We start from the raw sequence: 25,148 nt of genomic DNA, 5'->3' as shown, positions 1-25,148 counted from the left end.
CTGGAGCATCCCGGTTTCCAATCGCCCCCTGCATCCGACCGAGAGTTGCACGGCGAAGTTCCTCGGTGGGAACTCCTGCTGCTGCCCGCCCGCGGGGATAGAGGAAAAAACTCAAAGCGCGCCGCCGCGGTTTGGCAACCAAACCCATCCAGCCTTTTACCCTCCCGTCCCCCGCCCCCCCCCCCCCCCGGGCTGGCGCCAACTCCTCCCCGTGCCCGGCCTCCAGCCGAGGCAAGTCGGTGTCTCTTTAAGCGAGAGAGAGGGAGGGAGGCAGGGACCCGCCGGCTGACAATGGGCCGGGGCAGCTGAGTTGGAGCAAATTCCGCGGCGGCGGCGGCGGCGGCGGCTTCCCAGCGCCAGCAGCTCCGAGGCGAGCGGGTTGGCACCTCCGCTTGAGCGTCGCCTTGGCGGGAGTTGCTCCCGGCGTGCGCTCGGAGATGAAGGCGCGCTGGCGCTGAGTTCAGCGGCGAGCCTGCCGGGAGCGCGGCTCCGGGAAGCTTCGCTCTCCTCCCTCCTGGAAGCCGAGCGAGCGAGCGAGCGAGCGAGCGCCGCCGCCGCCTCTCTCGCGCCTGCTGCCACGACTGGGGTCTCGGAGGCAGGACCTGGGAGCCAGCCCAGCCCAGCCCAGCCGCCGCCCCGCGCCCTCCACCCGCTGCGAGAAAGGGGGATCCCGCTTTCCCTCTGCCGGATGCGTCCCTGGCGGAGCTGAGCCATGCGGCGGAGGCTCCCGCTTTGGCTCCGGAGCTTGCTGTGCCTCTGGCCGGTCCTGGTGGGACCCACTGCAGGTAAGAGGCGGCTTCTCCCCCGGCTCTCCCGCTTCCACCCCTCCCTCCACTTTCCCTTTTCCCCCAAAGAAGCCCCGGGGCGCAGGGAGGCTGCTAGCTGGCCTTTCGGGGACTGGGCTGGGCGGGGAAGCGCAGCGCCTCTGGGCGCAGCTGGGGGCGCAGGGTGGGGAGCCTTGCGGAGCATCCTTTGAGGAGGGAGCCTGAGCCCGGGGGAGCAAGAGTTCTGGAGTTTGGTGGCTCCCCTAAGGATTGCGTCGGAGCGGAGCGAAGTCTTTGGCGAAGCGCTCAGGGTCTGTTCGGGGCTGAGCAAATGGGGGGCGACGGCCTCGCAGGTTCTACCCCGTGTTACAAAGGTCGTGGCGGTTTCCCGGGAGGCGGGCAGCCAACAAAAGGAGATATTATCTGGTGTGTGTGTGCTGGGGGGGGAGCGCCCTCTCTTTGCTTCCGTCGCCGGCTTGAACTCAGCCAAGGACCGCGCTCAACCCCGATCCAAGCCCAGGGAGGCTTGCTTCGCCAGTTGTTCCCCCCCCCCCCGCCCCTCTCGGATCGCTATGCTGCAGCTTGACAAGTAACACGTGTCTAAATAACCGACGGGGGGGGGGGGGGGAGGCGGCCAATGCCATATGCAGTTTGTCTCCAGCGCGAATGCGGTGCGTGCCGCGAATCCAGGCAGCTCGTGGCTGGCCAGGCGGTCTCTCGCTCCTTGCCTGAAGCGGGCAACGTGCGAGATGGGCCCGATCCTGTCGGGAAAGGTCCCGCGGGGCAGCCGCTGAGTCCGCCTCCCCCTGGCCTTTCACCCTGAGCCAAGCACCTGGCCCGTGTTTGCAGCGTCCTCCCAGCCTCAGCCAGGCTTTGCCGTTTTCGTGAAGGGAACAGATGGGCCCGCGAGGGATGAAAACAGGGCACATGGCGGGGGGGGGGGGGGGTGTTGCCTGGGAGAAGCTAGTTGCAGAGGCGAGGCAGTCAGCGGGAGGGAGACTGACCTTTCAGGCCGTTGACAACGGAAGACTCCGCGCCTCCCTCGACTTGCGTGTCCATCCAGCTCATCTCAATGAGTTTAGGAGCTCTTTCTCGTTCTTAGACAAGTGCGCGCCTTATAATTGTCCGGGTCTGTTCTTAATTTGCTTCCCTCCTACTGAATGATCTCAGCAGCCTTTTCAGCAGGAAGTCAAAATCCGCACTACAGGCCCCCTAAAAATCTGGCCGCTAGAGGAGGCAGGAGGATGCTCTTCAGAAAAGGAGGCAGCAGACGCCTGGAAAATCTGCTCTCAGGGCTAGAGATGGAAAACAATCGTGGGTGTGTTGTTCAGAGCCAAAAGATACTGTAGGATGTGCAGTACTGGGTCAAGTAAAAATAGAAGTAATTCCTCCAAAGAGAGAAGGTGCGAGCTAAACAAAACCAAAACGCTTTGAATGGTGGTGATTGTGAGTGTTGGTTTTGGGGTGGGTTTTTTTCTTGGGGGGGTGGGAGGAGTGCGCTGCTGTTTTGAATTTGGGCACATGTTTTGGGAGGATTCCTTCCAGCTTTTGGGAAGGATCAAATGGCAGTCCAGCTTTCCAACCCATTCTGATCAATCTGGATTTTATCACCAAGAATCAGTTTTGAGGGAGAGGGTTCCGTTTGATTTGTTGTTTGGCCGTTGCTGCAACTCGAATGTCACAGGCCATTTGGTTGGGTGGGGAAAATTCATGAGATTTTAGAATTGTATATTCATAGGATGTCCCCTCCTCCCTTTTTTCCATTTTGGCTCAAATAGTCCTACCTTAATGGGAATGTAAAATGCAGCAGCAGACACGATCTTTGTAGAAGCAGGTCTCGCCTGAGTGCATAGCATTAGGGACATTAGGGACAGAAGTCCTGATCGAGGGTTTTTTTATTATATTAAAATGTGATAAATCGGCAAGTGTTGTACATTTCCTGCTGTTTTCTCTGCCAGCACTCTGCTTTATTGGTGCATCGAGCTTTGGAGCAATGTTTTTACCTGTTGGAGAATTATAGCAACAGGGAAAGAGGATGGATTCACTTTGGAAGTGAGCGGGGAGTAACGTGGCTGCTGTTTCATAGTATGCTGAGAGCAGGCACCATGTTTCAGAGGGTCCAGAGGTCAGGAATAACACTGCTGAGTTGCCAGGAGCGTGTACCAGTCCCCAAGGTTCACATGTAATCATTGAGTAGGTTCCCACCCTGAAATAGACATGGTTTCCCTTCTTTTCTTTTTTAAATTAAAGTCTATTCAGAAAAAAATTCAGAGACTGATGCAAAGTTTAACTTACTTCTGCAGAGCCAAAAACATCCATCTGACTTTCTGTAAGAAGCAGATTTGCAGGCAACAGTCTGGCTCTGAGAGAACATAGGAGATATTAAGTTAGGGGCATTAGAAACTCGAGCTGCAACCTTATTTATTCATGAGGTGTGCGGCCCACCTTTTCTGCAGGAGCTGAAGATGATAACAGATCCTCCAGTAGTATTTCCTTGCACAAGTTTGTTTTGCAGCACACTAGCTTCCCAGTTATGTATTTTTAATCAAAGGGAGACAGAGGGAGAGAGAAGAGGGACTTGAAGGTTAAGTAGTCCCCCTGAGAAGTATCAGCAGGCAGATTGGTTCACGTGGACGTTCACGCAGCCTATTCCTGAAGAAGTGGTACATAAAATCGTAACCCAAGTTTCAAAGACTTCAGTCAATCCTAGTTCCTGATTGTCAGCCAAACATTCTAATAAGGAATGTGTATTTACAAATCCAGAAGGTGTTGTAGGAACATATGTTTAAATAAACACTTAAAACAGGGCCACCCTTAAATTGTGACATATGAGGAGGGTCTCCAATGGATGTTCTTGATGCATTTGAGGATTGACTTGTGGCCTGCTGCATTTCTTTATTAGGGGAATTATGAGATGAGTTTATGGAGAAGAGGCCTCCTAACATCTACTTGTCATGACCGGTGATCTTTGACCATTGAGATTTAGTTTAATTATGTCTGAATACCAGTTGCTAAATAGGGTAAAAAGTGTGCTAGTGTACATAGTACCTGTTACTAATATAACCTGTTGGTGCTAGCTGAGGAATTCTGGGAGTTGAAGTCCACATATCTTAAAATTGCCAAGTTTGGAAAACATTGTTTTACACTTTATGGAGACATTTATCAATCCGCTGTTGGAGAGAGGATAAGAAACAGTCTTCCCCAATCTTGGCATCTGCAGATTAGCTGGACTTCAGCTCCCATCAGCCCCTGCCAGGCTGATCAACTTACTGATGATTGGAGCTTGGTGCTGTTTTTAACATAATCAGATTGTGGTATCCTGTCTGAGAAGTGTGCCTGGCACTTGAAATGTTTAATTGTGATTATAGATGGAAGAGCTGAATTAAGATGAGGTGGTATCTACAGAGTTTTTGTTAAGCACAAGTATCCTCCCCCCCGCTGAGATCTGTATGGTCCCCATCTTGATGACATTCTGAAAGTCCCTGAAAACCTGGCTATTCTCCCAGGCCTTGGGGTTGGGTGGTGGTTGAACTAAATAAGTTTTATTCAATGTTGTGCCATGCTGGTGACAGATAGTCTGGCTTTCCAGCTCACTTTTTCCAAGTGTGTGTGCACACTCACATATATACAAACACATTGACCCGTCTATATTCAAGTTAGGCTGATCCAGATCTCTAGAGGTTTAACTGCATCTGTATCCTTCTTTATTTTTAGCAGAAGTGGCAATTTCAGCTGTCTTTGACAAATCCATTCTTCTCCTTAACTTTCTATTTGTAAAATGGGAAGAGTGCTTTTTTAGAAGCTGTCCTAAGAGGAGAAGAATAGAAAGGCAGAGAAGAAAAGAAGGTGTTGAAGGGAGAATATGAAATGTGAGAGGATATTGAGAGAGGAAAACATGAAGTGTGTTCTCCAGCTGACAGCCTTAAGGCCTTTGTCTCCCCCGCTCCCCAGTTTTGCACGTAAGGATTTGGGCCATTTGGAAACGGATGTTGAGTGTGTGTGCAACACGGATGTTGAGTGTGTGTGCAACACGCTGTGTCACACATCTTTTGGCCTCGCAGGTTGTGCAAACGGAACCCATATGTTTTGTGGCACAGTGTGTGATGCAAACTCAGAAAATGGGACTCATTTGAATAAACCATTGATAAGTTAATCATTAGTGAGCCTGTTTATGTGACTGCAGAGAAACAGAAAAATGGAATGGCAGGCTTTCATCACCCTCTGTTCAGGGAAGGCATCTCTCTGGTTCGGTTTGGTTGTTACCTGAACACCGAATCTCCAAGTCACTTGAGCAAATACCTTCTCATCCTTCCCAAATACTTCAGCCTATTCACCTCCTTTCTCTGTGAAACTGCTGAGATAATTAAGGGCAGACAGTGCTTGACTTGTTACCCACTAAGAGGGTATGTCCCCTCCCTTTTTAAAAAAAAATTTGCATCTCAGTGTTTGGCAGGGACTTTGCTTTTCAATTTCACATGGCAGCAGATGATGCTGGTGGGAGGCGAGGAGGAGGAAAGAAACGGCACCAGCGGAAACCTCGAGAGTTGCTGGCTGCTCCTGTTGGCATCACATCCTTGGAGAATGGTGTGATCCTTGTAAGGACAAATTCTAGGTCAGATCCTGCCAACCAAAGAAGAGCTGGGGCCATCTGAACAGGGCTCACTCATGTAGGCAGCTGGGGAATAGCTGCATTTTAAGGTAGCACTTGCAGAAACATCTTCTTGAATCCCTTTTATCTCAATGGGTTTGATGAAAGAGATGTTCCTTTTGAAGTTTAAAAGGACAAGAGGATTTCAATGGGTGGGTTGGGTAGGAAATTGATATTCTCATAGAAGGTCATGGTCTTGCATTGTTTAAGTTGTGAGGTGGGCAATGAGAACATGGGGGTGTCCTGTCTTCCATGGCTCAGTCCTCTCTGCACAGTCCAAAACCTTCCTAGCTTCCTACACTTCCATTAAACCCCAAGGATATTCTTACGAGGTACTCCTCTTCCCATGGGGCTTTTTCAGCTGGGAAGGCTTGGCAGCTGAGAAGGCTTTAGAGTGAAGGAACAATATACATAATAGAAAATAGCACCAGTAGTAGCTCCCTCCATTACCTCCAACCATGAACTCAACATCTCCAAGAAAAATTTGAAAGAAATTGCCAAGTGCCCTGAGAATTAGGTAACAGAACAGAAGCTGCTTTTCTGAGAAATTGCAAGGCAGATTTTGGTATCACATTTCTTTGTTGCCATAGGCATTAAATTGGGTATATAGAATATCCTCCACCCATGTATGCAATAGGCAAACCTTTCAACTATGCCCTGTGGATCTTTAATAGCATTCACATGAATGGGTTTGATGAGTTTCCAAGGCAGAAGTCCCTAAAACTTTCTAAGTGCTCCCCAGAGCCCTTCCAAAAATTGCTATTGAATGGTCATTTTTAATATGACTGAAGGGCAAGAAGATGAAATACATGGAGAGTAATCATGCTCACCATGTTCATTGAGGATTAAAAAAAAAACAATCAAATGTAGATTCTTTTCTGGCTGGGCCCAATCCTTTATTGTGGTCCAATTTACTGATTGAAGAGTGGCATGCCATTCAAAGACCAGGAAATTGCCATCCTAAAAAAGTTGTGTCCCGCTACTGTAGAAGGACAAGCCAGGGCTCGTGTTTCTTCATAGACGTTCTGGACTCCGCCTTCTCTAAAGAAGCGCTTTACTCAGCAAAGTTGCAGGAGAAATCTGGTAAAGTTTAATCCCTGCCCTTTTTCCATGTTTTGCCACCAGCCTGACTTGAGGGAATTATACCATCCTAAATATCTAATTTGCTGAGTGCATCTGTTGCTGTGGAATGGGCAAGGTTGAGACACGTCCTTCGATGCTGGCTGTATTACAGAGATCCTTGATTCACTCTTATTATTACATGTATTTTTTAATGAAAACACCAGGATGCTCTGATGAATTTTAAGTATCATTCCTTTTGTAAAATCAGAATCTTGGCTAAGTTTTGTGCCATTGTTTGCAGACCGCATCAAGAGTTGCTCAAAGCTTTAGAGTCAGTACTATGGAATTGTACTTTTTTTTTTAATGACTGATGTTAAAACAGGGGCTCTCACACCTTCTGCTAAGCCAGGGTTGGTTAAAGCATTTGTTGGTTCAGACATCATGCAACACTATCACAGATGAGTTCGCACATCATGCAAACCCAAACCCAAACAAAACACACCCTCATGCCCTTGCTTGGTGTGGAAGCAGATCTTGCTTGGAGCCTGTCAAGTGTTAAACTGAGGAAGTTATCCATGTGAATGTGTTGAAAGATTTTAATCCCTGTCCAGCCATGCAAGAGGGTGGCCTTGGATGCAACCGTCTTCTTGAATCTTGGAAGTTTAGCTTGGTGAGATAAGAACTGTAACATAGTTTATACTCCAGAGAGTTATAAAAATAGCAGTTCTGGAATGTCCATGGGGTTATGTCATTTACAACAATTTTGTTTTGTCTCCTCTAAGGCAAAAGATCTGTGACACTTTATCTTTGTCCCTCCAAATAAGGTTCCTGGATTGATTGAGATTGATTGATTGATTGATTGATTGATTGATTGACTGATTGCAGTGTCCTCAATTGATCTTGAATTTTGGAGCAGGGACACAACTATCCTTTTTTCTCTTTTTGCCTTTTGGGTGCTGAGCTAGTCATCTGTGCACCAAGCTCAGTGGAAAGTTGCAAATATGAGATGCACGGTACAAAAGAATGACAAAACTAATGGTTTGAACATTCCTGCGGAAAGGCTGAAGATCATCTACTTAGGAAAGCTTTAATAGATTTTCCTTGCATACACGTGGATATTTTGGGCATGGCTTGGGGTATGGAGCAATTTGATCTTTTCTAACAGTTCATTTATTTATAAGGCTGCTCAACTCTATAATTACTTGGGGTAGCATGCAGTAAAACCAGTCCTAAAATACAATGAAAAACCCAAATGTCCAGATGAAAAGCAGCCATTAAAAGCCAATCAAATATGTAGAACCTGCCACCCAGTTTAACCCAAGGCCTGGGGAAAAGCCAGGTTTTCAGAGCTCTTTTGAACATGGCCAGGGTGGGGAGCCATATGTATCTTGGTGGGGAGATCGAGGGCAGGTGCTGCAACAGAAAAAGCACACTTCCTAGGTCCCATTAGGTGATACTGCTTAATGGATAGGACCTGGAGCATGCCAACAATGTCCAGGCGAAGCTGCAGAAGACAGATGGTCCTTTAGATAACCAGTTGACAAAACTATGGCAGAATTTTGACTCTTCTTGATGAATCGTTTAACGGCTCAGCCTTACACAATCTTGTTTGCTGATGGCATTTGTACTTTATTTCACTCTCACCCCAAGTCCTCAAGGCAGCATCCATCTTTAACCCACCCACTGATATAATTTCCCCCAAACCCTGTGGGGAAAGGCTGAGCTACATGAAAAGAGAAGAGAAAAGGAGGCTTAGAAATGATTACTGTTTGCATGTTCGTATTTTTAGCTGCTATTTGTAAGGTGGTAATTTTAAACACAATCTTCGTAAGCCACTCCGTGGAACCTTGTTTTGAAGGACAGCCTGTAAAATGTAAAAAAGTAATCAAATAAAGATAAATAATTGTGGCTGGTTCAAAATAATCCAGTGAGCATAGATGTGAACCTGGGTCTCTCTGCTCCTAGTGAACAATTATGTCCCTAAGGATTTCTTTTTAGGGAATCTCCATTTCATTTGTTCTCTGAGAAACAAATGAAGGTAATGGCATTTTTTGGTCCCCCCATAGATCAAATACGTGGGCGGGGGACAGATGTTTTGACATCCCCTTGCAGCTGGAGCTCTCTTTCTTTCTTTAATTTCCCCAGAATGCTCTCAAAGCATGCTATAGGCATGGCAATTTTAGGAAACAGCAATTTTAGGTGGAAGGAAGATCATTAGCCATCATATTGCAGGAAATAGACTAGGGAAATGAGTGAAAAGCAAATGAACGATAGCAAAAATAAAAAATCACAACAGTAATGAAAACAAATCTGAATTCCAAAAGAGACGAGATGTTCACCAATAAATAAAGGAATAAAAGATGTCTTTAATAATCATCATGAATAGTTGCCTCTTTCTCTCTGCTCCTCCTGTCCTTCTTTCTCTGACTTGTTCTCTACTCCTTTGCTAGGCAAGGAAGATGGCAACCAGACATACACATTGCTCTAAACCATAATGTAGTATTGCCTTATTTGGGTTCAGTTGTACAATAAACTTGACCATTCAAGTTCATAAATTATGGCTTAGCCTTTGGGTGAATCCTGTCAGTAGAGGTTCATTTAGCAGATTATATTAAGTTGTCTGAGACTTAAGAACTAGGTGCTTTGGGGTGTTCTGATGGGAAACCGAAAGAAAACACTGGAATAGTTGCAACATTTGTCCCTTTGACTAGCAAAAGCTGTTCACAGCCTTCTTTCTTGGGGTGGGGGGAATGTCTGCAAATCAGGCATTGAGCTTTAAGTTCTCTCTGAATGTGTTCAGTGTAAATTTTCTGCACAGATAGTTTGAAGAATAGTTGCCCCTGTTTGAGAGAAGTCTTCCCATGCCTAACCTCAGTTTGTATTCTGCTAGTTGGCAAAAATTGGCCCCTGTCTTAAATCTAGGCTTTTCTTTTCTTTTTGAAAGAATTTGGGAGTGTTCAGCTGATCTTTTCATCCATACGACTACCTTCCTTCCTCATGTTTGTACCTGGTAGGAGAACCCTGCCTTGGATAAGAATGGTGGTATATGGGGAAGGATGTAAAATGAAACAAAACCCCTACAGGCACTGTTCTTATCTTGAGATAAATATTTACAAATTATTATTAGCCCCATATTAAACAGGTGGCAACTCCTGATCTTGGTTGATCTTGAAAAAGCTAAACAGGATTGGGGTTTTGTCTGTTCTGATCCAGTCTATTCTTATCAAGTTATCTGCAGCTTCCATCCAACATGCAATGTGTTCTTCTAGCTTTTTTTTTTTTTTTTAATTCTGGGGCCAGAACATATCCCATTGTGCTGTTGAAGAACTAGTTCTGCCTACTCATCATCCATAATATATATGAATAATATATATAAATACGTACATAAATGAAACCATGGCTTTGACAACTGATGGACTGGCTCAAGAAGGCAAGGCAAGCAAGCAGATTTGATCTTAATTGAATTTTGATCAACAATTTAATTTTTGCTGTTGTGGCTGATCAGCATCTTTGTTCTGTCAGGCCAAGGGAGGGACTCACCAGTGCGGTGGGCTAATCTTAGTCACCTCCCTGACCTGCAGAGGTGGTCGATAGAGTGAAAGGCTTGAAGCCATAAGATACAAGCAGTAGCAGGAAGCTTATCAAGGAAAACTACTCCACTTGGGTTTTGGGGAGGTGTTTTTTTTCTTTGTTCCACTGTGTGGGAAGTGGTTGCTATTGTCAGCCTTCTTTCTTTTTCTCCTGTGGGTAAATCTGAGAAGAATAAATTTGCAACTGAATTCCCCAGCCCTGTTAGGAGACCCCCAAAAAGTGGTTGATTGTCTCTATTTTTGTTTTGCTTTCTTTTTTCCCAAAAACTAAAGGAGAATACTACTCCTTCTTTGCCTTGTGAGGCTCAAGACAGATTAGCTGTGAGGTTTTTTTTTTAAAGGGGGCCCTTTTGAGATTGCCATCTATAGCAACAGTGGGAGGCAGGATCAGAATGTCAAATGTCAGAGAAGGGGGATCCTGAATGCTGAAGCCCCAAATAAATGGCAATTTACGTGAGGGACCCTAAACATGGGGGAAGGAAGCTGACAATGAGTAATTGGGTGCTTCCTTTGTGATGAAATAAGCTGCTAAGATTCATTCCTAACATAATATGTTGAAAGGGCAGATGGGATTTTTAATGTCATTACAGAGTCTTCTCCTTCTCCTTCTCCTTCTCCTTCTCCTTCTCCTTCTCCTTCTCCTTCTCCTTCTCCTTCTCCTTCTCCTTCTCCTTCTCCTTCCCCTTCCCCTTCCCCTTCCCCTTCCCCTTCCCCTTCTCCTTCTCCTTCTCCTCTCTCTCTTTAAAAAACCATGCATGTTGTCTTTTTGCTCAGTCCAGCCATCAGCATGGCTTTCAGTAAGATACAGATATACTCTTGCTTAAAATACTTAACTGAATCACACAGTCTGATCAAGCAAAATGTAAAAGCAGTGTAAGCAGAAAATAGAGCCACTGGCTTGGCCAGGAGCTACAGAAGGAAAATAAAAATGACTTTGCAATAATTGGAGTGGTATAATTTTAACAGCTTTTTACTTGCAGGCTGCCTCAGCCTTCAATGTGAAGCAGTGGCCATTTCCAGGTACAGTTATTATTTGCAGACAGAATCCACCATGGCCAGCCGAGGGGTGAATGTTCAAGTGCCTCTTATATTTTTTTATAAACATCTTCTAAAAATAACATTTGGATTCCAACCTATTCTTGACTGAAAATGTTCTGGAACAAATCAGCGAAGAATAACTGACCATTTCAAGAAGAGATGCCCACATCTCTCAGGGTTGGTGAGCATTTGGGGACCCCAATGCTTTTAAATTGAGCATCAGTTGCAGTCCTAAATCTGTGCAAAGGAAGCTGACTGCTGCAGAACCCTTGAAATTATTCCTCCTGGAGAGTTGATGGAACTTGGGAAGAAAGGTTTTTCGAAATATGCTGGGATAATAGCAGGGGAAGAGAAAAAACTCATCTCACCAGATCAGAAACTGTCCAGTCTAAAGTTAGCTGTTAACCATCATGCTGTAACTTGGGCAAGATGTCTCACAGGTAGCGTGTCCGTGACCATAGCCAGGAACCCAGTGATCCTGCTAGCCAATTCTACGAAAAATCAGTAAACTGGTTACAAGCAAAACCTCAGCTACCAGATACAGTAGAATTCCTCTCCCCTGGTTTAACATTAGGTTATAGTAAAGGATGCCACTGAGAATGAGCAAAGGACTTTGCTGTAATCAATGAGAAGTTTTAGAAAGCCTAAGAGGGCAGCTTTCTAATGTGGAATCAGGGCTTAACACTTATTAAGGCATTTCTCTTGCTCATACAAGCACGCGCTGACAATATCCTGACAGACTGAATCATACTTCACCTCTCCTCTGGCTTCTGGGACTTCATCAGCCATTCCATTCCCACTTTCAAACCAATTGTCATGCTGTCTAGAAAGTTGCTTTTAAAAAATAAATAAAATGAGTTGAGTCCAAGGCAAATTACTTTATTTCAGTCAGACCAGTTTTACATGACAGAACACCCAGGAATAAAATCAACTAAAACAGAAATAAAACGCAATGAGATACAGTATAAATATAGAATTCAGCCAATACAGGTGAAACATTCTTAGCTAAAATAAACCACTTTGAACACAGAGACTACAAGCATGAAGGCTTCAATGAAGAACTGTCATAAATATAGCTAGAAACAGATAAACACTAGGGTTAACAGTTATTGTTATTACAACACTTGGAACAAGTTCAATCAAGTCAAAGCTGTTCTTAAAGAGGTCCTGTTGAATCTTGCCGGGTATGAAACAAAACCTGGCGACATTATAAGAGAGTGCTTCACTCTGATCATTGAAAAGATAATTGAGATATAAAAGTCAGCACCATCTGGATATTGAGTAATTGAAAGAAAATGAGGTGATAGTCTCAGGATTCTGAATATTGTGCTACACTTGTGAGATACAACTGAACCCTGACTGCAGCCCTCATTTCTTGTATTCTCTCAGTTCTCTTTCCTTTTATAGATTCCTTGCTACTTGAGCCTAGTCTTCTCAAAGTCTTCCTACTGTCTTCTTTGCAATACCTAATACATTTATGATTGGCATATAAACATCAGATGGTGATGGAGAAGTGCTTGTGCTGTTCCTAGGCTTTGGAATACATTCTCCTGAGAGCTGTGTTGGTCCCTTAGAGTCTTCTCTTTTAGAAGAGCAGCCAAAATGCATCACTTTCACTCGGTTCTTAATTGTGAATTAAAAGATGCATTGATTTTAATGTATTTTTGGATTTTTAAAAATTTTGGGCACTTTGTATTGTATTGACTGGGGGGAGCTAGTTTGGTGTAGTGGTTGAGGCATCAGGCTAGAAACCGGGAGACTGTGAGTTCTAGTCCTGCCTTAGGTACAAAGCCAGCTGGGTGATCTTGAGCCAGTCACTCTTTCTCAACCTTAGGAAGGAGGCGATGGCAAGCCACTTCCTGGAAGCCATTTCCTGGGAGGGAGGGAGGGAGGGAGGGAGGGAGGAAGGAAGGAAGGAAGGAAGGAAGGAAGGAAGGAAGGAAGGAAGGAAGGAAGGAAGGAAGGAAGGAAGGAAGGAAGGAAGATTTCTGATGCTCTCTGCCAGCTTCCCACAAGCAAAATCAATGGGGAAGCCCGCAGCAAGTCGTAAGTCACTCACATTCCCACTGTTTTTTTGCCCTTGATCATTATGTTTCTCTGTTTAGGTAAGAAAATCTCTCTGAAATGATGATCCAATGGGTCACAGTCTGTCTAGTCATAATATATAAACCCATCCCATAGCACTGGGTGAAGAATTTGGTATTATGAGAATCTCAGGATATTTTTTCATAAAAGAAGTATCAATTTCCTAAGAAAATATAATCAACATAGTATGGAAATGCAGTAGAAATATTTGGTGCACTTTCATAAAATCATTTGTGTGTGCAGGGGTCCAGTTCTATCTGTCTACTCAGAAAGAGGATCCCTTGAGTTTGGGGGGCTTTCCTTTAAGTAAGTAGGTATAGGATTGCAATCTGAATTAGACTCTTAGACGATGCAACTTCTGTGTTTAGTTATTCTATCTCTCTTCCCCCCACCCCCCCATCAAATTAGGCAATGTGGAATAAATTATGCAGAAGGTGCAAATGAATTCAATTTCCATAATTTATGCAACTTGCAGACAATGACAACCAAAGATGTTTGGGTGCCTGAAGCAAGAAATCAGGTATTGCACACACTCTGAACCCCTATATGCATAAATAATATATTAATAATAGGGCTAATCGATCAATTAATTGATTCCCTTAGTGCATTGATTTACATTGTGCCTGATTAAAAATGAGAATTGTTCAAATAAAAAGGCTGCTATATTTGTTTTCATATGGTACGCATCTGTGTTTAGCAGACATCTTCACACACCATTCAAAGTCATGACTTATTTTAAGCACGCTTCATAGAACATACTCTAGTCACCTGATCAAAATATCAAACGAGGCTCAAATAACTAAAATAAACAAATATGATGACTTGGGGTAATGTGTAAATCTTATTTTTTTCCTGTCTCAGTATTGCCCTCTTCTGCTTAATAGTAGCTCTCCAAGGCTCCATTCATAGCCAGAACCTTTGCATTACTTCCTACCTGTTTGCTCCTCCTGTGTCCCTGTTAATTTTTTTTTTAAAAAGAGGCCACTTTAATGAATAAAGGAGAATGCTAAGACTGAGCATATGTCAGTTCGAAGGTACTTCTTCCAAATCATTTTTCAAACTCTATAAATAATCCCTGTCCAGATATCTAACTAGCTTGGCTTCACTTCTGGGCACCGAATTTCTTATGGTACAGTTCGTTGACCAGATAGTGAGTGAGATGTATAAATCAAAGTATGAGAGAGTCTCCTTTGCCTCTTGCAACAGCCAGATGTCTGAAGGATTCTTAAAAAGATGAATCTTGTTTTTTTCCAGTAGCTTGAGGGAAGGGAGGATATTGGATTTCTCATATCTATATGTGGAAAATAAAGATTCTCAGATTGGGGTTTGACAATGTCTCTTCCTTAGAAGGTAATTTAATAGTCTGAAGAATTAGCAAGACAACTTTTTTATTTTCCTCCCATATATGATGGGTGGGTCTCTGTGGTATTAACATATCCAGACTTCATTGCTGACATGCCCTTGTGATTTTTCTGATTTTTTTAAGCTTGCAAGCGAGGAGATGCATCACCCACCAACATTATGAACTATTAGCAGGCATGTACATCATTTGTCACAATGGTGAAAAACATCTTGAACCTGGATTAGAACTCTATATAGATATGAATCAGACTGAGTTGGGGAGAAGTGCAATTAGTTGAAAGTGGTTTCAGTCATCAATGAAGCTGATGATATTTAAATTATACCTAATGCCCCAATTGTCACAATCCTCAACAAATCTTGGGCAGGGTACTAAATTAGAAAATACATATGCCAGATCTGAATAGGCTTTGCAGCTATGATCTGAGCACTTTGCTAACTAATGAAAGTCCTGCTACACAGTGATGGAGCAAATGTTTTGCATGCAGGAGATCCTGGGTGTAATCTAAGGAAAGAATCTTAGGCAGTAAGAACGGCCTCTGTCTTAGAGCATGGAAATAGACAAGGTTGGACTAGACCAGACGCATTTAAGCATGTTTTACTGCTCTTAGTGCATAAGTAACTTTAGCACCCCAGTCACCTCAAACGGGCATCAGTGATGAAGTCCAACAGAAGAGCAGTTAAGACTGTTCTTCTCAGGCTGACTGTAGCACAGCATCTGGGAAAGATACTTCCATCCATGGTCTCCCATCCATCTACTCCATTTTGCTGTCTATTTCGTACGCTCAACTTCAGGAGAAGCAGCATTGCCAAGGCTTCCAGGAATTGATGGTTGGATGCCCTGTTGAAACATGGGCCTTGGCAAATACCTGACGATGTTCAATGGATGACACTAACCCAGGTGTCTGTTTTATTGGAAGCCAGTTGAGTACCTTTCAAGAGCCTTGTTTCAGCACAGCTTTTGTTGTTTACAATGGTAGAGCTTCCATTAATCTTCCTTAAAAATGTTCCAAGCCTCTGCAGGTGCTTGTGTCAACCAAACAGGGATCCTGCTAATTTGCTCTCATGTGTGGCTAATTTAAACCTTGCCTTGTCATCTCTCACTGTGGTGTTGGAAAATAAATGTTGGGATGCTTGTCGGCAAAGAAGAGCCAATGGGCTGCCGAGTTTAAACAAACAGGCACCACCAAGTTGCCCATTTTAGTTTTAAGCTCTCCTTTCAACTCTGTTTTTAGTTGTGACTGCTGTGTTATTTCAGCCTGGGGCATCTCATGATGAGTAGAAACGGCTAGTTTTGCACACCAGTTGTATGAATTTGCCTGAAGACAGTACATTGCTGCTAACGTGGAATCCCACAGATCTTTAGGCCTCCCATATAAAATCCAGTTTTGCATTTCTGCAAAACAGCACCAAGACTGCTGTTGGAAATGAAGTATAGACCTAGCATTGCATCTTCTTTTGGTGGGGGGAAAGGGAGAATAAATGTGACTCAGACTGGATGCTACTGAGAAAGAGTTAAATCAAGCTTACAAACTGGGGGTCTGCCAGTCAATGTTTTCCCCCATCCCTAAGGCCATCATCAGGAATGATGGGAATTGTAACTCAAGACATTGGGAGAGCTGTGTTTTCCCTGCCTTGAGCTAAAGGCGTGAGTTTGAAGTCTGGAAAATAGAAAGCATCATTTTTTTCCCCAAACAGCCTCATCATATTTATAGCTTTCACAATCTGGATGTCTTGGTTCAAAGCGTGAGAGAGAAAATTTAGGTGCCAAAACTGTTTCTTGGGAAATAAGCTTGTGCACACTTCAAAATACCTTACACAAGTTAACTGTTTGTAACTCCAAAGCATGTTATTCATAAAATGGGGGTGGGGTCAAGAAAGCAAAGGAATAAGGAGGGTATCTCTAAGAACAAAAAGAGAAGGATGAGAAGGAGTAAATAGCATTATGCCAACTACATGTGGCTTTTTACAATTAAAACGGAGGGTTCCTTTTTAAAAAACATCTGTATAGGCAATAAAGCAAGTGCATCTCCTGCTGAAGTGGGAAGCTACCCTATTAAGTGATTTGCATGTTCCATTTTTCTCTGGCTGCTGAAGATTTTTCTCCCTCTCTTATTCATATGTATCCCCTGGTTATAACATGCTGGGGAATGACGGCCACCAGGTTTCTACCACAGGCTGCACAATGGAAGCAATTTCCTGCAATCCAGAAGAACTCCACCAATGAATGTGCATTCTCTCAGCTGCTGCACCACAGATTCTTGGAAAACAAAGTGATGCTCTGCAGGGAAATTGTTCTCTTCTGCTGTGATAACTCTGGCTGATTTGCAGGGGCAGACATGACAAGCCTGCCAGATATATATCGCCAGAGACAGAATGCTGAGATCTGCTTAAAAGGAACCCAGGGAGCCCTATGTTCGGGGTAGTGCCTTTTTGGAAAGGGATTTTCTAGGAGCACGGAAATGGCTAGATCAGGAGCTGCCCCACATATATTTTCTAGGTCAGTTACTCTGATACCATAAGTGTCACAGGCTCAAAGGAAGGAAGGGAGGGAGGGGCAGGCAGGCAGGCATCCTAGATTTCTTGATTCTTCTTTGTAATCAACTCAAGAGGAAAGCATCTGCAGATTGATATAACCCCAAGCATTTCAGAATACGTGTGGTGGGTGCTGAAATAGCAACTGAACGTGCCCAGTAAACCCTAAGTGCTGCTTGACTATTGACCCTCAGTTGTGTCTTCCAACATCTTGTTTTCACTCTGAAGAATCTGCTGCTGCCAGAGGTGCCCACTTTACAGTGCAGAATAGAGTCATCTTTGATGAAGTTGGCAGCAGCAAAATTGAGGGGATGGGGCAAAGTCTAATAAGGGAGGGGTAGGCATCCTGCCAAGGGCTTACAAGGAGGAGGCCTATGTTCCCATGACTCTCAGGGCATTTCCCTCTGATTTTCATTTCTTTTGCTGTTTGGGAAGATGCAGTTTATTCCCATTGTTTCTGTCTCATTTTTACAAATCTTAATCCTGCTTTGTTCAGACATAAAGCTGCTGTTTGCAGTTATACTTAGAGAGATGGAAGCCTTTCACCCCTCCTTCCACCACTTTCCTCCCTAATTCTCCATGTTTTTCTTTTTATCCTGGGATTTATGGAATATTTCTAGTAGCCAGAAATGAACTGTGGTGTGAATACTTTGCATATCATTGAAATTAACGGGTGCTTACGTGTACCTCTCTGAAAGACCTATGGCAGATATTTCTAATAAAACATTGCACATCTGCATTGCATCTTTGGTGCTCTTGTAGAATGTGCTGCTGGAGGTTTAAGGCTGGGTTTGCAAGAGTTTTGAAGATAGTGTGGTAAGGAAGCCACCCAGCATCCACATGAAAATCTTGTTTCAGCATGTGCAAGGAGGATGTCTGTTGGGTTTTCAGGCGTGAAATAACTTTGCTCAGTCTTCAATGAAGAGGCAAGCTTGTTGGCATCTTAAGAGGGGGAGTGAGCCAGCCAGCTAGAATGTATTAAAAAAGCATCTGGAGGTACAAGGAAGGGACGCATAGGAGTGGGTGGGAAAATAATGAAATCCAAGTACTAGGTTTGGATATCACCCATATGTATACCCACTGCATTTGTTGAGCAGAGCTAAGTCATCAGCATTCATACATGCTCTTCATTGATCTTGTCCTTTAGCTAAATGCAAGAATTCTGTATCTCACTGAAATAAATGTTATTGAGATGTTCTCCTTTGGGGGAAGAATGAGCCAGTTTCTTTTCCATCAGATTGAAGGAGAATGATTTTGGAAATGCAGAAGAAACTTAGCTCAACGCTAACTTGAACCTGGAGGTTATTTCCATTTCTTCTTGGGCCTCTCAGCCACCCCATCTCACAGGACAGAGTCTGCTATTTCAGCAGCTTCACAGTGGAAGGGGGGGAAAAAAAAAGCTTTGAGTAAATATTTAGTCTTGTCCCCAAAGCTAATATCACAAAAGCAAAGGCTGTGCTTAGGAGAGATGTTGCTGCCCACCCCCAAGCTTTCTAGCTGGAGGCACGTGTCTATCTTCTGCCCTTGAGAAGAAGTAGCAACAGGCAGCATCTGCTCCTCCAGCTGGGATTCTTCTCTCTGATGGCTCTTGAGATGCAACGCCTGGCGAGATTTGGCAGTCTGACCTGCCTGCCAAAGAAGCTGGCTTGGTTCCTTAACATGGGGACAGTTGAATCCATTAACATCATTGTCTTGTTTTTCCCCACATTCAGTTTATTCTATCCTGTGGCTATATCAGCGTGCACCATTTCTTCTTTTACAGGCAGCACAGATATTTAGATGTGGTTTTCAGTTGTGGCTTTCTATGTCCCATTTTCCTAATATATGCACTTCCATACCAACGTGTGCCTTACATAAATATTTTTCCAAGCAGTTTTCCTTAATCTAATGTTGTTTTATGCTGTTTTACACCATGTGCACATTTTTTGCATTCTTTCCTTCCAATTTATATACATTGCCCCCCTTTTAGATTGCTGAATGTGCTTCAGAAGGATAAGTGGACGTTGTATATAGATTGAGAAAGTGAGACCTTGATGATAGGATCAAAATGCAAACTGAGCAAAATTCTCCAGATGCAACTGCAATTCTTTTCAGGGCAAGCCCAAGACATTTTTGCTGTCTAGCAAAGACAATGTTTTTCATGGATCTCTTTACATAAGTTGATTCATAGTTGGGGCATCTGGCTACTTTGGGGGGCAGGGGGAAGTAGGGACAAGAGAGGCTACGTGGCATCAATGGAAAGGATTGGCTGTGAGTTCAGGACAAATGTCCCTATCATCTTTACTCCTGTTACCCCAGGGGTACTAGAGCTGGTCATTTCATTTAGTCTAAGGGTAGAGCTAGCCCTGCTGTTTTCTGTAGGGGGGACATTGTAGTTCAGTAGCTAAGTTCATGCTTTGTATGCAGAAAGTCCCATCTTCAATATGAAATGCACATATTTTATATATACTGCCTGAGACTCTGAAAATTGGCTGCAAGTCAAAGAAAACATTTGAAGTTAGACCAACAAACAGACTGAGCAGATATAAAACAGCTTTCTGTTTTTCCTCATAATGATCTATATATGACCTTAGAACCTATGCACTACAGAATATAGGAATGAAAAATCTATCTATCTATCTATCTATCTATCTATCTATCTATCTATCTATCTATCTATCTATCTATCAAGGGTGTTTTCTCCCTACTGTTTTGACAAACTATTGATAATTCTTGTCCTGGCTTTGAGATTTGAAAGACACATTTACATAACAGTTCTGTCTGGCATGAGAATCTTTGGTTCCTATCTTTGCTTTCTATTCTTCGTGTGTGTGTGTGTGTGTGTGTATAAAATACATAAACAAGTACAAGAGAGAACATGAAAAAAGGGTAGAAGAGTATAATACAGATAAATGAACCAGAGATTTAAAAATGTCATGATGGTTATAGCTTTCTAAAATATTATTAATTAGTTAGGAATAATTAGATATGTTCTATGTGTCCTGTTAACAGATTAAAAATCACTATTGAATTTTTAATTTTTTTTTAAATCACTAAAAATGAGTACTGTAGCCAAGACCAAGATCAACAGAATATGAATCAAATGAAATTGTGCCCTGTAGTAAGTTCAGGTGATATTACTAAAATTTATTCTGATTTAAATATCTCGTAAAATTAAAACATAGATAAAAAAGCCAAATTTTGAAGGTGGTACCAATCCATGTTTTAGATTATAATCTAAGAATGGTTCCCAGTTTGAGCTGAAATCTGTGTCAGATTTGCTTTTCAGATAGGAAGTTATTCTAGACACTGAAGCATATTCCCATAGCTTAGTTACCCATTCATCCATTGAAGTTACATATTTGAAGGCTCATCTACTTAAGCAATTAGAATCAATTTATCCTATTTTTGAGCAGGGGACTGAGAAAGGTTTAAGGCTTATAGCAATAGTTTTGTCTCTTAAACCCCCACAAACCAAAAAGGGGGTCTGAAAATGATGTCCCCTGCCTCAGTGTGGACATGTCCCTGTTCATACCTTCTGTGCACCCCCTCCAGGCTAAAAACAACTGCCCACACCTGGTGCCCAGAACAAATATCCAAGATTCTTTTCTGGATAACCAAGCAACAGTTAAAAGAGAAGTCATCATTCTGTCCGGGTGGGAGGATCCTGAGATGTGTGAGATCACTGTTATGATAGGTAAACTAATCAATACTCATAGTGCTTATCAGAGTTTAGGATTTCAGGGCTATTGATCACTGCAGCCTGCAGATAACTTCTCCCTTAAGTCTCAAGTGAGAGCCTCTTTTGTCTGTGTGTGTGTGTGTGTGTGTTCCAGGCTCAGCTGGGATTCTGGCTTTTAAGCTTTGGCTAGGGTCAAGGGGTTTCTCTTCTTTCTGCACAAATTAGGCATTATATCTTGGTTTAATGGCCAATGGAAACGTATGCTCCTTCCCAGATCATTTATGGGAATAAAGATACTCGGTATTCAAAGTTTGGCCTGATGCCTCACTGGTGGCATGTTTGGGATCTTTGGCACAATTTTATTTTGTTGATTGAGTGATTCATATGGTTTCTCTGGCGGATGTACAAAATAAAAAACAAATGCGATCAACAAATTAAGGCATACCCACCATAAAATCCTTGCTTTAAAACAGATTTTTGAGGTGGCTTTTCTTTGCCTTTTCTGCATTCAACTGAATGACATAGCGTGGGATTGTCCTAGCATATTAAGGAAATGGTGTGGGTTTTTTGTGAAGTTTTAATGTCTATTCATTGGTTTGATGTAAATTAGTCTATAGAGTTTATCACCCTTTAGTCAGGGAAGGTGGAAAAATGGTGATTTTCCCCCAGATGTAACCAGTACTGATTCTTATAAAAATTGGGCTGTGAGATGATGATGGTCCTAAGGCCAAATGTGAAGCCATGGATAAATTTGGAAACGGGAGCTCTATGTGAAAATTAAAACTGCAGGTTGTGGATGGTATGTATCCCAATTGCAGCAGATTGACTAAGATAAAAGAGAAGCAAAATATCAGTGCTTTTTCCTATTTACAACTTAGGTAGGCTAACCCCAAAGTTCCCTCTCCTTTTGCTAAGACATTAGCATTTCATCTACTGATCAATAGATTGGCTAAATGAATTAATTTTTGAATTAATTTCTTTCAAAAGGTGCAAACCTTGGGGCAGAAGCTGTTGCTGTTGTTGTTATGTTAAAGCCTCTTGTGATTTGGTGTCTGCTGTGAAGCACTAGTTTTAATCTAGAAATAAATATGCTTTCCTTTTCCCCTGAAAGTGAGGTATCAATTCCCATTGATCAACCAAAGCAGGGAGTTGGCAAGATGTCTTTAATAAAGACATGATCTTTATGATCTTTATCAGAATTTTTGTGAAAGATCTTTATGTTCTTTATCTTTATGATCACTTCTCACCCTGATTTTTACTTTGTAAGTCCTGGAAAAATCCTGTTTGTCTTTCTGTGGCCAGATTCACTGACCTTGAGGCATTTAATGGGTCAAAATATGTGGAACCTCAGCTTCAAAGCCATAGGTTAAATCACATCTTCTTTTGGCAATCAACATGGACATAAAATTACTAGAGCAGATCTCAAATGGACAATAGCTTGTACTCCTGTATCCCTAATAAAAACTTAACAGCTAAAGCTCTTAATCTTGTGATTGACCAGATTTTAACATTCTAACTGTGTTAAGGTAGGAGAATGGATTTGTATAAAACCTGTGTGTTAGCACTTCAGGGCTAACAAGAATTCAGAAACAAAAAATTCCATTAGTAATTTGGTAACAAGTCAATAGAAGTCTGCTTCTATTTATAATAATTCTAGAAACATGTTTTCTTTAAAAAAGATTTGGAATTGGAATATCTTGGATAGTTTCCATGTTGTAAGAGGTCCAGAAAGTATTAAGTTATGTCAGTAATACAAACATCTGCTTCTGCAAGATGATCAAACTTGAAATCTTCACCCCACCCAAGCTAACGCCAGGCAGAAGCTCAACATCTCAGCTGCCACTGTTGCTTTTCAGAGTACTTATAAACTAAATTCCCCAGTTATTTCAACTGAATATTTGCACAACTTTGCTTTTTTATCAATTTCAGAAATAGCGACCACAAAAGGAAGGTAAACTGAAACCACATGCATTCAGAATTCCATGTTCAGACCATTTTTTGTGACATATTTCTGAAATTAACTTTCTGGAAGTGCCAAAAAAGCATTCTCTATGGTAAAACATACATTTTATATCTGTATGTAGACACTGTAATACAGAAATATTCTAAAAAGGGACTTGTTGATTGTACAGTACTGTTGACCCTTTTGTGCTTTTATAACTCTTTAGATATGGAGAGGGGTTCCAATATAAGATTTGTGTGGTTACTTTCCCTCTCCCCTCCCTATGCTGACTAGATGTTATAGGACTTGAAGGAGCACTTTTCTTGGGTTTGGGTGTAGACAACCCAAAAGAAGTGCTGGAATTCATGGCAGTTGGTGCAGAGATGAAAATGACTGATCACAGCTGCACAGGCTTGATCTAGCCATTTCTGGAGAAAATTCACAGAAGGTTGGTGGAGGACTACCAGGTTAGGAAAAGCTGGGACCAGCCAGTGGGGCCATTAGCATGACCTCTTCATTATTCCCTTTTAGTTCAGTATAGATATCTCAGTAAAACAACAACAATAGTTGGGCGAATCCATTATATAGTTTGATTGGTTTGGGTTTAGCATATCAGGTGAACTCAGCCACAGACACCAAGACAATCCTACTATTATCCAAATGCTGCTTGGTGCAGTAAATTCAAAACTAGAACTTTTGCCAGCAGGTGCCTTTCTAACCTCTGTCGGAAGAGTCCCCCACCAATCTAGAAGACAGTTTCATTACCAAACTATTCTTATGTTCAGGAATTCTCATACTGTTCAGTCAAAGTGTATTCTCCAGTAAGTTAAGCCCATAAGATCTTCACCTATTCTCAGATGTAACAAATAATAAGTGCTTGCCTTTCTGTGTCATGGGTCTTTAGATATTTGAAGAAGGATATCATGTTTACCCTCAAACTTCTCCAGGCTAAGGATATTCCAATTGCAACATTCTTTATAGGACTCTTTTTCCACACCATTGACCATTGTCATTGCTCTTTTATACAGCCATATCCAATCTTGTTCCTATATATTAGGTTTGCATGGGTATGCCTGTTTGAAGGCCATCATGTTTATCCCTCCTGTATTTCATTCCATGAGTTTGGGGCTGGTTTTCCACCTTCTCAAGATCATTTGGAATGTTATAAAGTATTAATTTGCCTACATTTGCTTATAGCTATAACAATTGATAAGTGAATCTTGTAAACTGAAAGAAGCGAAAGATGGAACCTGACCTGGTGTGGGGAGGAGAAAATGCACAAATCTGGCAGTTAAACCATGGCTTGGCATGGAATCTAAAGCAGACCATGATCCCTCAGTTGGTTCCCTAATAACTTGCCCTTCCTTGTTTTAAGCCCTTCCTGCTTTTGCCCTGAGTTAATAATTTCTTCTTCTACTTCTTGATCCTCAGGTTCTCGTCCTCGCCTTGAGGATTCATCTCCACGGATAATAGAGCATCCGTCCGACCTGATTGTATCCAAGGGGGAGCCAGCCACGCTCAACTGCAAAGCGGAAGGGCGCCCTACTCCCATCATTGAGTGGTACAAAGATGGTGAACGAGTGGAGACGGACAAAGAAGATCCCCGGTCTCATCGCATGCTGCTGCCCAGTGGCTCTCTCTTTTTCCTGCGCATCGTGCATGGACGGAGGAGTAAACCAGATGAAGGAGTGTATGTCTGTGTTGCTAGAAACTACCTGGGTGAGGCTGTCAGCAGGAATGCCTCCCTGGAGGTAGCCAGTAAGTAGAATTTTGAGCTGGGGTTGTCTGAAAATGATGACCTGAAGTTTGATATATTTGATGTCCTGCTTTGCTCACCTGTCATAGGTGAGGAGCTGTGTGGCTAGTGAGGAGTTATCTTGAACTTGGGTTAAGCATTGTGTACACCTGATCTGGATTTTGAGATATATAATCTTGTGGTGGTATTCACACATATTTAGTAGGTTACTTCATTGCAGCATTGCTATTTCCCATTTCATTAGAAGGAAGCCACATAATATATCAGGCTGTTACAATAAAGATTTTGGGGACTGGGTGATTTGTTTTTGTTAAGAAAAAGTTAAGCTGCAAATGTTCACTATAGTGGAGCAGCTACCCACTGAAGAGTTCTAGCCTTTGAAAAATACATTTGTAGAATTTACTCATGTGCAAAAATACAAGAGGGATCCATAAAATGTTGCACGTAGTCTCACCCAGCAGGAGAATTGCTCTTCAAATTTTCTGACAGTCGGTCAATATTCTTCTCTGGGAAACTTCATCCTCTTCTTCCCTTTTCTTTTCTGCTTTCTCCCAGAAGTGTCACTCAGCATTCCACAGCTGTTTAATCTTCACTGAACCATTCAGCTCTCTTGGGGTGTTGTTAGATATAGATATAAATATAAAAATTTGCAAGTATCTTTCTATCTCTCTGTCTAATCTGCAAACCTTGAAGCTGAGCTTGACAGTA

At 42.7% G+C, this 25,148-nt stretch overlaps 1 protein-coding gene across 3 annotated transcripts in view; it reads left to right on the top strand.

The window, feature by feature from the left end:
* The first annotated feature begins 299 nt into the window (after positions 1-299).
* ROBO3 (roundabout guidance receptor 3) overlaps positions 300-25,148 on the top strand; it is a 146,765-nt gene continuing 121,916 nt past the window's right edge. For all 3 annotated transcript variants that reach the window (XM_088139100.1, XM_088139101.1, XM_088139099.1), the window contains exons 1-2: positions 300-785; positions 24,116-24,442. In XM_088139100.1, coding sequence (XP_087995226.1) covers positions 713-785; positions 24,116-24,442 — 400 coding nt within the window. In that variant the 5' untranslated portion in view covers positions 300-712. The remainder of the gene's footprint in view (positions 786-24,115; positions 24,443-25,148) is intronic.

The sequence above is a fragment of the Python bivittatus genome, unplaced genomic scaffold (genome assembly GCF_059951505.1).
Source record: "Python bivittatus isolate LINGU-HERP-01145 unplaced genomic scaffold, Pbiv_v1 ctg000320_np1212, whole genome shotgun sequence".
Classification (NCBI taxonomy): domain Eukaryota; kingdom Metazoa; phylum Chordata; class Lepidosauria; order Squamata; family Pythonidae; genus Python; species Python bivittatus.
This window is presented reverse-complemented; position numbering and strand designations above follow the sequence as displayed.